At 37.1% G+C, this 14,868-nt stretch overlaps 2 protein-coding genes and 1 pseudogene across 2 annotated transcripts; all 3 read left to right on the forward strand.

The window, feature by feature from the left end:
* The first annotated feature begins 5,025 nt into the window (after window positions 1-5,025).
* LOC126798228 (membrane-associated progesterone-binding protein 4) lies at window positions 5,026-8,632 on the forward strand. Its single transcript, XM_050525124.1, has 8 exons — window positions 5,026-5,180; window positions 5,384-5,460; window positions 5,565-5,636; window positions 6,113-6,150; window positions 6,641-6,684; window positions 7,065-7,111; window positions 7,713-7,887; window positions 8,169-8,632. The coding sequence occupies exons 1-8, from the start codon at window positions 5,082-5,084 to the stop codon at window positions 8,334-8,336; spliced, it is 720 nt and encodes a 239-aa protein (XP_050381081.1). The 5' UTR covers window positions 5,026-5,081; the 3' UTR covers window positions 8,337-8,632.
* A 1,922-nt stretch (window positions 8,633-10,554) lies between these two features.
* LOC126799875 (F-box/kelch-repeat protein At3g23880-like) lies at window positions 10,555-12,185 on the forward strand. Its single transcript, XM_050527140.1, has one exon. The coding sequence runs from the start codon at window positions 10,557-10,559 to the stop codon at window positions 11,700-11,702; it is 1,146 nt and encodes a 381-aa protein (XP_050383097.1). The 5' UTR covers window positions 10,555-10,556; the 3' UTR covers window positions 11,703-12,185.
* LOC126797264 (putative laccase-9) lies at window positions 12,160-14,013 on the forward strand (annotated as a pseudogene).
* The last annotated feature ends 855 nt before the right edge of the window (window positions 14,014-14,868 follow it).

The following is a 14,868-nucleotide window of genomic DNA, read 5'->3' on the forward strand; positions in this document are numbered from 1 at the left end:
GGGTATTCTTCTTTGGGCAATGGCAATCTTATTCAAGTATCTCTGAACTCTTGACCTTTTTTTTTAATTGTTTGGTTTTGTTAGTTGCATTTAGCTATTATGGATACAGTTAATGAGGAAACTGAGGAAACATCCTCGGTTCCCCCAAATACTGGTAGACAAGCTAGTGATGTTTGGAATTATTTTGAGAAGGTTGAAAAAATGGTAAACAATGTAAAAGTTCTGAAGGCTAAGTGTGGTATTTGTGGTAGTTTGCTTGCTCGTGGGGGTAGTAATGGAACGGATCATTTGAAACGATATATTAGAAAGCATGTTGTGGCAAGTAGTCAAACTCAGGATGTTAGAACGGAAATGCAAATAGGTATAAATGCTGCTAGAAATATATCAAATTTTTGATATGATAAAAATGTTGCTCGGAAAGAAATTGTGGATTTTATAATTAGAGCTGAATTACCTTTTATATTTGTTGAAAAACATGATTTTACTGGCATGATTTAAAGATCATTTGCTCCTCAATTTACTGGAATTTCAGCCTCTACATGTAAAAGGGATGTGATGCTGAGCTACTTAATTTTTTTCAAAATTTTGATGGAAAAGTTTGTCTCACTTCTGATGTTTGGTCCTCACGACAAAAGATGGGGTATATGTCTCCCACTGCACATTTCATAGACAAAGATTGGTCTTTGAACAAAAGAATTATTTATTTTAAAATGATTGAGTATCCACATTCTGGAGAAATACTTGCACAACATATATATGAAGAACTGATTACTTGGCATATTCATGAAATTTTTTTCTCCATATCATTAGACAAGGCTTCAAATAATGATGTACTTGTACAATTACTTTCAGATTATCTTATGCTTGCATCAGTGCCTAAACAATTGTTTCATGTGCGTTGTTGTGCTCATATCCTTAATTTGATTGTGCAAGATGGGCTAAATACTTTCTCCATCAATTGAGAAAATAACCACCATTGTGCGTAGCATGAATTATGGAAAGAAAAATATTGACAATGATGTTCCTCATAGGTGGAATTCCACATATGATCTTTTACTTTTAACTCTGAAATACAAAGATCCATTGCATAGATATGTGCAAAAAGTAAATGAATCTCGTTCTTGTAATTTAGCTTATCCAACTGAACAAGATTGGTTGATTGCTGAACATACTTGCGGTTTTCTTGCAATTTTTAACTCTTCTACAAAAATTTGCTGTGGTGTTTATTCACCTACTTCTAGTAGAGTTATAAATTGTCTAGTTGATATTTACCAAATATTTGCTGCATATTCTCATCTCAATATTTTTAAAGCTGCTTTAGAGGCAATGAAAACAAAATTTGATAAGTATTGGTCTAAGTTTCTGATGGTTTTTTGTCTTGCTACTATCATGGATCCTAGATTCAAGTTATTAGCAATTGAAGAGTGGCTGAAGTGTTTTGGTCTTCAGCCATTAGAAATTGATGCAAGAATGACATCCATTAAGACTTTGTTGTAGCAATATTATGATATCTATAAGAGGAATGTAGTTCCTAGTGTTGCATCTAGTTTACCTAGTGATGGAGTCCCTACTCCTTTGGAAACCACGTCTGCATCTATAACAATTCCTAGGGTTCAAAATTTTTCCATGCAAAGGTTGAAAAGGGCTAGAGTATCATCTAGTTCCTCCACTAACTCTTCTGATTTACAAGTGTATCTTGATTTAGCAACAATTGAGGTGGATGATGACAATCAATTCAATGTTTTTGGGATGGTGGAATACAAATCACACATTGTACCCTATTATTTCACTTATGGCTCGTGACCTATTAAGTGTACAAGCTTCAACAGTTGCATCAGAAGCTGCATTTAGTGCTGGTGGTCGAGTTGTTTCAGAAAAGAGAGCTGCTCTAAGTCCAAATACTATAGAAGCTTTAGTCTGTTTGAAGGATTGGAGCTTGGCAAGTACAAGAAAGCAAAAAGCAGCACGAGAAGAGGAATGTGCTGAAGAACTAATGAATGCAAAGGCTGCAAGATCAGATTAGATGATTGATAGTGATGATATTGGTGAAGATGCTAGTGAAGATGATGGGGAAACTGAGAATGGAATTGAAAGTGCTTCTATTGGAGTCCCTTAGTTACTTATCTGATTTAGTAACCATGTGTCTTTTTTGTGTTTTGGGTTACAAGGCTTGGTTACTTATCAAGTCTCTAGACTTGTTACTTTTTTGTGTTAAGGACTACAAGGCTCATGAACATTTTGAGTCTCTAAATTTCTAACCAGCATTGGCATATGTACTAATTCTCAAACATTAGTACCTGGTACTGAGCTTTTGTTGTAACATATATTGAATGAATTTATGATTAATCTTTTTATATATACTTAATCCATCTTTGTGTTTCTGCTCAACTGTATTTCATTAATAGTTTGTAAGATTAGAGTATATGTGTTACTTGGACTCTTATTGATACTCTTTTCTTACTTGTACTAATATGTTGCCTTGTTTGCATTGCAGATCATGAGTATGAGAATGTGATTCTAGGTGAGAATGACCCTTTGCCTTTAAAAAACTACAAATTGTTGCAAGTTGGACTACTTATTTGGTCTTGGTGCATATGTCTAAAGTTTCACATGCATATGTATTAAAAAGCAATGGCCTCCAATAGCTCCCAAGTTCATAATTCAAACCCATTTTATGTTGATTTATTAATTCCTACTTATAACTTAATCAATGGTGGTTATATTTTTATTATTATCATGATGACTAATTCCTGCTTGATGTTTATTTTGTTTTTGCAGAACAAACTTTTGCTTCATGAGTATGGAATCAACAGGGAAGGGTTTCATTTGCTCATAGTAAAGTTATATTGTTAGTCCTCTTTAGTTGTATATAGTTCTCATTCTCAAACGTGAAATGTGAACAGTTAATAAGGAAATTGAGGCTTCTAATTCTAAACAGAAGAGTGATATTTGGAATATTTTTTAGAAGATAGAAGTAGTGGAAAACAATAATAAAGTACGAAAAGCTAAGTGTGGTATTTGTAGTGCATTGCTTAGTTGTGGTTCTACTAGTGGAACAAATCTTTTAGCTCGACATGTTAGAAAGCATGGTAGTGCACATGGTCACCTAAATTGTTGATTGTGGACATTTGGTGACTTTGCTATGTGCAATTGTTCTGGTTATTTAAAAAAAAAGTCTAGCAGTAATAAATCCTCATATTCTAGATGGAGACGAAGCTCCTAGCGGATACTTCATTGGAGACGGCATGCCTCAAGATGAAATCAAGAAATGGCAGACTCTGGTGAGTGTGGTGATATGGTGAGACATGTGAATTTGTTAATTATTCAGTTCACCCCTGAAGCAAGGTTACTAGAATCTGGATTAATGTATCATACAATGATGAAGCATTAAAGGTTGATACAACTATTGAACTATATGTATTCTTTATAATTTTAGATTTGAGTTTTCCTCTTTTCATTTGTATAATTTTAATCGAGACTTTGGTTTGTTTATGTCTTTTTATTTTCCATCTTTTATGTATGGACAAAGTTCCATCTTTAAAAGCTGAAAAATAAGGTTGTTTTGTCACTTTTGTTTTTGTTTGAGTAAAGCCCGGCCCGACCCGATAAAGAAAGGGCTGGCCTGGTCGGCCCTGTTTGGCCCGGTCCATGGGCAGCCATGAGGCTTGCAATATATAGACAAGCCCAACCCTATAAAATATAAAAGGTGTGTTGAAGCCCGGCCCATTGCTGACCCATACCCTTAACAATGCCCTTTAGCCCTCACTTAATACTTTTTAGCCCTTCATTTAAGGGGGTTGAAGATGAAGAGTGCTAAATGAGAGCTTTTTAGCCCTTAGCTTGGGTGGGTTGGAGATGACCTGACTATTTTCTAAAATGGTGATTTCACTTATGAATGACCATGGAATGAGAGTTTTTGGATAGATTGGCCGCATTCTTATAAAAACTTGGATTGAGACTAATGAACACATAATGACAAAACTAGGGCTGAGCATGGGCCGGGACGGGCCGGGATTAGGTGATTCTCAGTCCCGTTCTGTAATTTAAAATAAGGGACGGGACGAGATTAGGTGTTTCTAAAAGTGATCCCACCGTGTCACTTTCGGGATCGGGACCAAAATGGGCCTAAAATGATATTTGTAAAATAATGCAATAATTATCTTAGAATGAAAATAAATAATTAATCAATTACCATATATACTATAACAAGTTCAATTTTACTTGCTAATTAACTTTAGATGCATATCTTGCTTAGATAATCAATAAAGACTATATATCTTAATTAACAATGGTTTACCTAATGTTTAGAGAAGCAAAATAAACTCTTTTTTTTTCTTAAAGGGTAAAATAAACTTTTAGGGAGTTGTAGTTATTGTTTTCATAATATTTCTTAATCAATTTAACGGTTGAGATAAACATTATATATATATATTAGTTATTTTAGTTTTATATTAATATGGGATGAGACGAGATTGAATGAGCCTTACTAAGTTAATCCAGATCCTGTCCCGTTATTTTAAAACGGGACCGAGATGGGATGTACATTTTTCAAACATGAATTTCGTCCTCGTCCATGCAAATTTAGGGACGGGACCGGGATTTCGGGACCAAATGCCCGGCCCTAGGCAAAACCTGGTTCTCAAGGAGGTCAAAGAACAATTCTAAACCAAAAAAAGCTCTATATGATCATCAATTTAATAATAAGACCAAGGGACTATAATAGTCACGAAAAAAATCAGAGTATATTCAGTGCACGACGTTTGTGAATGGACTAAATTATCATATAAATATACAATGGGTATAAATATCAATTATTTTGGACATCTATTGTGTCATGTATTATATATGCAGTGCATATAAGATTTTAGGTGAAAAACCATCACATTTACAGTATCATCAGATAAGTACGTCGTACTCAAGTGGATAGTTGAAATTAAATTTGAGTGACCAAAAGTGACATTTTACAAATATGAGCGACTAGTTTCTTAGCAAAAAGAAATAGTCACGATGGTAAAATCAGTTTAGTACAGCCGTACAGGAAACTAAAAGCTGTTGGAAGTCTCTCCAGTCTTCAGTTGGCGATGGCGGCAAAGATCATAACATCTCCTTTTGTAGGGGTTGCCGCTTTTGTCACCTTGCTGGCTCTTGTCGCCTTTTACTATAAGCCACTCTGTAAACAGGTCAGAACCTCAAAACTTCAGCTTCTTTACATGTTTAGGGAGCGCTAAATCACTACCTGGAATCGATTTCGTTTGGGTTTATTTCAGCAAATCAAATGGGGTATATCTTTCTCTGGGGAAAATAGCGTAGACTTGATTGGTTATGTAACTTTGGTTTATTGGACTGTTTGACATATAAGTCTAGATGTTGCTGATATTTGCAGAGATTGTTCACTGTTGAAGAATTGGCTTTATACAATGGAACGGATCAAAGTTTGCCAATCTTGTTAGGAATTCTCGGGTACCCTTTTGCTTTCTCTCTGCTTAGATCTGTATTTGATGACTGATTGTCTGTGAAATTGGACTTGCTGACTTCCAGAAACTAATTTTGTGTTTTTTGATCAGATCGGTTTTCGATGTGACGAAAGGGAAGTCTCATTATGGTGAGGGTGGGGGTTATAATCATTTTTCTGGAAGGTGTGTTCTCTTCTATACATTTGTTAGAATTTTGTAAATGCTTTTGTAAGATATTCCACAGTCTAAATATTTCTTCCTTCTAGTCGACTTCATTCATAATGTACATCATAGATCATCTTATGGGGTTAAGAGTGTTTTGCTAGCACTTTATGTACTAGTTAATTTTGTTTAAACTGAAAAGATCCCCATGGAGCAAAACGAAGTAAACAAGCTATATACAATTACAAACAATGAAAAATGAAATTCTTGATCTATGAGATTAATTAGCAGTTCATTTCATTTGTAATTGCCTCTAACAATATGCTCGTATTTATACTTTATTTCCCTCAAATTTTCTGTTTTTCATTTGATATGAGAGTATTTGGTTTCTGTAGATCCCTCATGTATAGCTGATCATAAATTATATCCTGTTCTCTTCCGAATCTGTCTTCAATTGTGTACTAAGTTGTTTTTCCTTCCCATGTTCATCAACGAAGAGATGCCTCACGAGCATTTGTTTCTGGAAACTTTACAGGTAAGAGTGGTCCTAGTCTTCCTTTTTCTTTTTCTTTTTTGAAAAAGGAATGGTCTTAGTTTTTTTTTGCATTAAAATTAATCTTGATCAAACACAATCCTACAGATTGAAAGTGTTTGGAGTTTCCATTGCATTTATCTGTGCTTGGCTTATTTTCTTTTTGCAGACTAGTGCACTTTCAGTAGTTTAAAGTTGCTATTAATGGTAAAATAGACAAGCAAAAGAATTGGATTTGTGTGTTGGAGGGAATTATTTTCCTGGTGAATAAGGAGAACTTTGAATGATAGTTACTACTTGGATATTTAATCTTGGGATTAGAATTTGGGGAAAATGTGGAAACCTCAGCATTTACCTCTGTAAACAGTGTAATTGGATGATTGATTTTCTGTATGGATTTATAGCAGAATGATGAAGCAACTCTTTACACTATAAGGTTTCACTGTTACAACAAAAAAATTACTATCTGGCTTTTTGATTCATTATATTGCAGGGGATGGGCTCACAGACTCGTTAAGTGGTTTATCCAGCCAACAGGTAATTAATGTTCTTTTCTTCCCCACTGACCTGGTGGTTGTGAAGCCACACTAAAAATGTAAAATTTACAATTTAAATTTTAGAACTGTGGCTATCAAAGATCACCTAATATGGATGTAGCTGCTGAGTCGAGCCTTATTAGTAAAGAATTGCAGTTTGTCAGTAGCTCACCTGTTGAGAACCCATGGTCATGCTGCTCACTTCGTGTCTCGCTTATCTTTTGATAATCAGCTCACTCATTTTTAAACACATTAATAAAATTAGGATAAGTAAAATATAAATCAAATATCTACTTTTGGTTAAGCTGTAATTTTAGGAATTTGACATGCTAAGTTTATTGATTTGTTCCACTAGTATGATTCTGTTATTTTGTTCTGCAGGTGAAGAGTATTGTTGAATGGAGGGATTTCTACGTTAGAACCTACAAGTGAGCTATACATCGTTTTACTATTTCGGTGCTGTTGGAAGTTAGAAATAAAATCCCTTTCGTATGTTTGGAAGTTGGTTCATGGTTACTGACTTACTGGAACACCATTCTTTTATCCCATATGATTTCCACTTCTGAAGCGGTTGGGATTGAAACTTTAGACTTGATATCAGAATTGCATTATATACATATATATATAGGAAGTTTACCATGAATATCTAAAATGGACCAAAAAGGGATCAGTTTTAAATACCACACATAGGAATAATTGTTATGTCTTCAAAACTTATAATGCTTATATTTTCTGGTAAAGTGGAAAAGGCCCACTAGAAATGGCTTTTGGATAAGTCATTCAGTCTATTCCTGCTCAAATGGCCTCTGGCCGCTTCTTTTAGATAAATTTGTGTGCCTCTGACTGGTACACAAATGTCTCATGACAGTCAACAATGCACTTATTTTTTGCTCCAGTATTTGAGCCTTGTTTTGTTTTGTCTTGTTTTGTAACCGTAGTGTCTTGGCATGACAAAGATACTATATTGCATAACTCACCCTTTTAAATTAGTGAACTGCCTGGTTTCATTATTAATGAGTTAATTGTCAGATTTGTTGGTAAGCTAGTTGGTCGGTACTATGATACCAAAGGAAATCCTACAAAGTATTTGAAGGGAGTTGAAGCAAAGGCTGCAAGAGGTGCACAGCTATTGAAGAAACAGGAGATTGAAGAAGCTAAGCAACCTTGTTGTAATTCAAGGTGGAGTCAGGACGAAGGCGGAGAGGTATGTTGTTTCCGTTCTTGTAAATATTTTTATGTGCATGTGTATGTACTTTGTCTATTGTGTAGGGCTGTGGGCTTATAAACTAGGGTACATCTTGGTGATGTGTAGAGCATAGTAATGTTACTTGTATTTTGATATCTAACACAGTATTAACAGAGGTAATGCAATAAACCTACCATAAAACTAGCTGATAAAACTCCGAGTTGTGACTTCGGCTCTGTAGTCCTTCACATATTTGGTGCTGAATGAGCTTTATCTTACATGTCAATCATTTTGGTTAGGTATGGTGTGATGTGGGAGTGCCACGGTTAGTTCAGAGGCCACTAGAAATTGCTTTGACCGGGAAAATGAGCAAGCGATGTGCGTGCTTTAAAGAGGATCAACTGAGCCAACCAGGGTTGGAAGTCTACGAAGGATGTGATCATCTTGCCAAGACCTGCCGAGTGTAACTATGTTCCATTGCAGAACTTCCATCTTAGAGAGTTAACCGAACTCCTTTTAGGCTTCTTCATAGATGTCAATTTCAATGTTTCCTAAAAGGGGTTGAACAAGGCGGGATGAACCGAAGCCAGGTGAAAAAAGAGACATAGAAGTGGTGGCCAAGTCTCTGCTCGCTGTGCGCATATGTGCAATGTCAACGTTGACATATACCTCAGAATGAATTTTGAATTTCCTGTATTCTGTTTTGTTTTGTAAATTGTGTGAATGCTCGAATGCACATCTATACAATGTTACTTTTGTGTAATTTCTTCTAGGGTGGTGCTTTATTTTAAGAAAGTCTTAACACTAGTTTTCTGAGGGGAAAATAGATAGTTTCAGTAATCGAAATAATGAGCTTGAGCAAACAAACCCTAATAACTACAACTTCAAAAGTGAAAAACAAATTCAAAACTAAAGTTACAAAAACACAATGAACCTATAAAACACAAGCCGAGATTACATGTACAAGTAGGGTCAAGATTCAAGAACAATTCATCTCCGTCTGACTCCGTGGAAATCGGATCTCCTAGGGTGAATTAAAACGATTTTGTCTCCGTCCGGCGGTGCGTATACTAACGTTGTTTCCGGACGAGAACTGTGCTTGGGTCAATTGGTGGTCAAGCAAGGAAGTTGGATGGGGGTGGACCAATAGAGGGTGGTGGTCTGGGTTTTGTCAGCTTGTTGCGATTGGTTTATGGTTTTGCAGGGGTCGTGGCTTGGCAGCGTTGTCTTGTTATCGCTCCTGAGTCGCCAGTTTGGGCTCATAGGGGGTGGTGCTAGTGCCGACGCAAGATGAGATAGGGAGGGGAGGGGTCACAAGTTGCCTGGTTTGCTCCACCGACCCAAGTTGGGTCTCGATGATCTCTTGTTGGTTTGATGTTTATGTACGGTGTAGTATCTGGCGGGGTTTTGGAGTGGTGGCTTGTTGGCGATGTTGGCGTTGGGCGGCGGTTACTGCGATCGAAAGATGATGGCGGTAGGGTGGCATAACTCTGGTTGATGACCTTTGAGGTCCATGGTGGTGGGCATGGGCTCTTTTGGGTCTATGTTGGGTCAACTAGTTAGATTATGTAGGTGGGTTTGGGTCTTTGGCCCAAGTTTTTTTTTTGTCTGTCCCTCCTCTTTGAGTGAGGGATTAGGTTGTCGTTAAATATGGTTTGATCGTTCAGTGCACATGTTTATAGTGCACGTCATTTTTAGGGATTATTTCAAAAGTCGGTTCTTTCTAGGTGTCAATGTAATATGGAGGCTGTCTCTGTAAATATGTCAGAGATTTTGGTATGTGATGTTATTAGAATTATTCTCTTTTTAAGATTAACGGCGAGTAGGTTGTTGACTACTTCTGAAATTGGTTTTGATTGGTTCAGAATTGAGGCTCCTTGACTCATGTTTATTGCTTCTTGTAATAGTCATGTGACTAACATTGTTGGTTGAACAGAGTGTGGGAAATTTGTTCCACCACCGAGTATTCTCTTATTGTAATCTTTTATTGGTTCAATATATATTTTCTTTTTCTAAAAGAAAAATCTAGGTGGTGCAATTAAGCCCAATTAAATTAGCCCCTCTGTATTAGTTGTTGCATGTTGGTCATCGTGCAGTAAAACTTCCATTAATTTCTAGGGAAAAACTTGCGTACAAACTAGTATGTACGCGTGCGTCTAAATTCTCATTTATTTGCACACTTTGAGAATATAAAGATATGATTTTAACCGTTCAAAAGTTTAGTTTATTACTAAAGATCATTTCTGTAAAAGATCAACATAAATAAAAATCGTTTGCTTTGTTGATTGCATCAAATAAATGAACGGTTATGGTGAAAGTTAGTAGTCTCATGATTAACCGTCAATTTGTTTGATGCAATCGACTATGAAGAAGATTTTTATTTATGTTGATATTTTACAGAAATAATTTTTAGTAATAAACTAAATTTTTAAACGGTTAAAATCATATATTTATATTCTCGTGTAAATAAATGTGAGTTTTTCCGCAAGTTTTTCCCTGTTTTCTATTAGAATCTCGACTGTTTGCTTTTCCGCCTTTGCACGTGTCCTCCATTATTTGGCGGGTTATTCAAGGAGAGCAGTGAAACCACTCCCTCAAGTTTTTATTACTACTGAAGGCCTGAAGCTTCCCAGTTCCCATTTCCACTTGAAAGTTGAAACCCCAAAACCCACCACCCAACACTTGAAATGTCCGACGTTCTCTCCATTCGGCGGCAACACCAGCTGGTTCTCTCCGGCACCGGGCCTCGCCCCGGACCTCTCGATCATTACGATGCTATCATCGTTGACATTCTCTCATGGCTACCTGTCAAATCCTTGCTCCGTTTCCAGTGTGTGTGCAAGGCATGGCGGGCTTTAATCTCCGAATCTTATTTCATCAACAAGCACCTCGCCCGCACCAAAATCAACCCCAGCTTCAACCTACTCGTATCAAGAGGAGACTTGTTATTCCGATCCATAGAGTACCAAGTACTACTCAACTCATTAACTGATGACGCCCCTATTCCGATCAGAGAGCTCGATTTTCCGGAAATAAATATACCACTCGGTGAAGATGGTTATGTAGAGATGGTTGGTACCTGCAATGGCCTGATTTGTCTGTTATTTGATCGTTGGGAAACTCAAAGTATACTGATATGGAACCCATGCACTAGAGACATCCTGGTATTACCTCAACCTCCTAGAATTCATGATGGTATATATATTTTTGGATTCGGTTACGATTCCTCTACCGATGATTACAAGGTCATACTAGGTCATAATTGCGATTTTTTCCTGTTTACACTAAAATCGGGTTCATGGAAGAAACTTGAAAGCCTGACCAAGAATTATGTCGTGCACAATCGTGGATGTTTAGTTAATGAAGCTCTACATTGGGTTGGGTTTGACGGGTCAATTCGTAAAGGGATTGTGTCATTTGATTTAGAGGAGGAGTTATTTCATGAGATTTCGTTCCCCTATCCTCCTAATCCGGTAGACAGCCACTTATATGCTGAAGTTGGAATTCTTAATAACTGTCTAACACTGTTTTTTCATTGGCCTGAGACTCGGAGCGAATTTAAGATGTGGGTGATGAAGGAACATGGAGCCAAGAAATCCTGGACTGAAGTCATAAACATCCCTTCAGGGATTCTAGGTGAAGAGTATATATGCATGACATGCATTTCTGAAATTGGTGTACTTATGATGCGTCTCGGGTTGAATGGCCGCTTGGGAATATATAATCCCAAGGAAGAGACATTTAGGAGTTTGGTTGATTTTGATGATACAGTTACTTATGTGGAGAGCTTACTTTCACCATCAATTGGCAATACTGGTGGTGCAAGCTTCTGAGACCTTGGTGCAAGTTCCCTCCACTCCACTCCACTCCTTCATTTTGCGATGTTGAAGTTTCATGTCAGTTTTAGGTTCCCCTCTGCTCACTCAATATATATTGATCAAATGAATGGTAGCGTTAGAGGTTGTCTCAGCACTTTTGTTTTTGAATCATTCTAGGAAGTGAAAATGATCAGTAATTTGTGCATCATACCTTGGTTATTGCTGTAAACTGACTTTTAGCTAATGTTATGGATGGTGCATCGGTAAAACTTTCATATGCCTTCTCACTTTTATGCTTTTAAGTACTGTCTAAGTAATGCTACTGAGAACTTGGTGTTTGTGAAGCTACGCAGTCTACAAAGGGTGATAAATTGTTAACTTTTATTACTCTGGCAACAACAAACACCACCTAATATTGAAGGCACTGCTAAGCCTGCCTCTTCAGTGATTCTCATTGTATGGTAGGTCATATATGACAAACCTGTTCTGCTCCTTTGTTCTTCTAGTTCAATTTGATGTGGAGTTTAAGGATGCAATTCCACATAACAGACTTGTTGTAGAGCGAGTCATTTATCTGATTGTAATCATTACTGTTGCGATTGAACCTAACATAAGTCGTTGAGTTACTGACACTGTGCATCTTTGCTATAGCCTACTCTTTTCATATATCCAATTTTTGCATCTTGTCATCTTGTTTATGCTTTCTTCTGTTTTTACTCTTTAGAATACAATATAACGACCAAAGAAGCCAGTAGATATTCAATGTAACCCTGGTACGTACCCTACTATAAATATAAAAGGTACAGCCATTCGGTGTAATTGAAATACTGCAGCTTATTACTATACTTGGAGATTTTTCTCCTTACTCCAAAAGTAACTAATTAGTATGCATATACTCATTATACTGTATATGATTTCAGTTATACGGTGGTTCACCTAGCTAATAAGTTATATTACATGTGCTTGTAGATACTACGTATCGTCGTAAGGTAGACTATGGCAAGACGTATCTTCTTCGGATAGTGAACGCAAATATTGATGTAGAGTTTTAGTTTGCGCGCTATTGCTGAACACAACCTCACTGTGGTTGGCTTGGACGGCTTCTATACCAAACCCATCAAGACAGGCTATATACTTATAGCCCCTGGACAAACATTGGACGTGTTGGTCAACACAAGTTCTTCTTTGGGGAGCTATTACATGGTCGGAAGAGAATACATAAGTGCTACAATGGAAACACTATCTGATGATTCTGATCACACTACGAATGATGCTATTGCAATTCTTGAATATAATGGCAGCTATAACACTTCGCAATCTCCATCATTTCCCGATCAGATTCCGGATTCCTTCTCCCAAGAATCAGCATTCAGTTTCTACGGAAAACTTAGAAGTTTAGCCACTCCAGAATACCCTGTAAGTGTTCCAAAAGAGAGTGACGTTACTACCAAAATGTACATAACAGCTTCCGCCAACGCTCTTTACTGCACTCCAGATTTAGGTCCTACATGCTACAACATATCTTTCGCAGCAAGCGTCAATAATTGTATATAGTTGGGCCAATCCAACAGAATCTATCTTGCAAGCATACTACAAGTAAGTTATTTCTATGTGCATCAACTATGACAAAGTTCATGGAAGCTAGCTTAGCTTGTTATGGTTTTACTCCACTTGGAAGTTGGTTTTGATGGATCGTTATATACATGCAGGAATATAAGTGAGCCGGTTTATGAAACAGATTTCCCAGACGACTGAGACGAGCCGCCTGTTTATTTTTACTTCACTGAAATCGCATTAACACTAGATCGGGTGTTAACAGTCCAAGGGACAAAGGTCAGGGAACTAGAATATAACGAACAGTTGAGATGGTGTTTCAACTTTCAAGGCACTGAAGTGTTGGGAGGATCTATGAATCATCCGATGCACTTGCATGGACATAGTTTTTATGTGCTTGGTTTTGGTTTTGGGAATTATTCGCGGAGAGGGACTCGAAAACCTTTAACTTGATTGATCCTCCGTGCGTAACAACATTTATAACTCAAAAAATGGGTGCTTAGCTATCAGATCTGTAGCGAATAATCCAGATACTTGCATATATCTCTATAAACTTGTATGCAGATATGAGATTGTAAGATGTGATATTCTTAAAATTGATGTATATATGATTTATATTGTAGGTGTGTGGTTTTGGCATTGTCATATGGAGAGACATTTATCATGGGGTATGGAGTCTGCTTTTATAGTGAAGAATGGGGGCACAGCTGAGAGTACTATGCTCAATCCTCCTGCTATCATGCCTGTAACGACCCAAAAATTTCGAGTATAAAAACTCAAAATTTCAAAGTCGTTAAACACCAAACAATTTCAACGAATCGAAATCATTTAAAATGCCACAGCGGATCATCTCTGAGTTCAAAATACAACTCAGTTAAACCGATTATTACAACCCAAATTATAATTCAATATTATAACAAATGGAATTGCGTAATCCTCACAACAAACTCACAAGATACTCACACAAAATCCACACACAAGCTGGAGATAAATAACTTCAAGTCCTCTGAGCGGTCCGTCAATTCCCGCTAATCCACACTTGCGGAGTTATCCACTACACCATCGAATTGGTGAACCGGGATTGTAAACACAAACCCGGTAAGCTTTACAGCTCGTATGAGTAAAATGAAAATATAACTCGCATATTAATATATATACGAAAATCCACAAATCAAACAAATATAAATGCACTCATGAGTCAATGGACGGCCCATCTGGTTGTCCCAAAGAAATATGAAAAGAAGCGCTCATGAGAAATTAAGTAACCCTTCTGGTTACCCAAATGCATTTATAATACGGGTACCAAGAACGCTGGTACACATCTGTTACCCCTCTCGTAATACACCGCCGATATTGGATAGCCACCCGCTACCCAACATCCAAAATAATCTGAGTACCCATGAGCAGATAACCACCCGTTACCTCACATGCAGTACTATGGCAGACAGACTAGAGCTCTAACTGAATCGTAACTTTCGCCCGGCCAAAGGCTAGGTTCCGACTTGCCAAACACGTACAATAATCTCACATCATATTGTACCAAATCACGTCCGAAGACAAATCAACATTTTAACAATCTCAATGTTAAAATCACGTACAATAATCTCACATCATATTGTACCAAATC

Source organism: Argentina anserina, chromosome 6, assembly GCF_933775445.1.
Source record: "Argentina anserina chromosome 6, drPotAnse1.1, whole genome shotgun sequence".
Lineage (NCBI taxonomy): Eukaryota > Viridiplantae > Streptophyta > Magnoliopsida > Rosales > Rosaceae > Argentina > Argentina anserina.

Excerpts from the sequence above, each read along its gene's own strand:
- LOC126799875 (XM_050527140.1), top strand. The coding sequence starts at position 10,557 with ATGTCCGACGTTCTCTCCATTCGGCGGCAACACCAGCTGGTTCTCTCC.
- LOC126798228 (XM_050525124.1), top strand. The coding sequence starts at position 5,082 with ATGGCGGCAAAGATCATAACATCTCCTTTTGTAGGGGTTGCCGCTTTT. Across the intron at positions 6,151-6,640 it reads TGTTTCTGGAAACTTTACAG|GGGATGGGCTCACAGACTCG; the intron begins GTAAGAGTGGTC and ends ATTATATTGCAG. Across the intron at positions 7,112-7,712 it reads TTCTACGTTAGAACCTACAA|ATTTGTTGGTAAGCTAGTTG; the intron begins GTGAGCTATACA and ends GTTAATTGTCAG.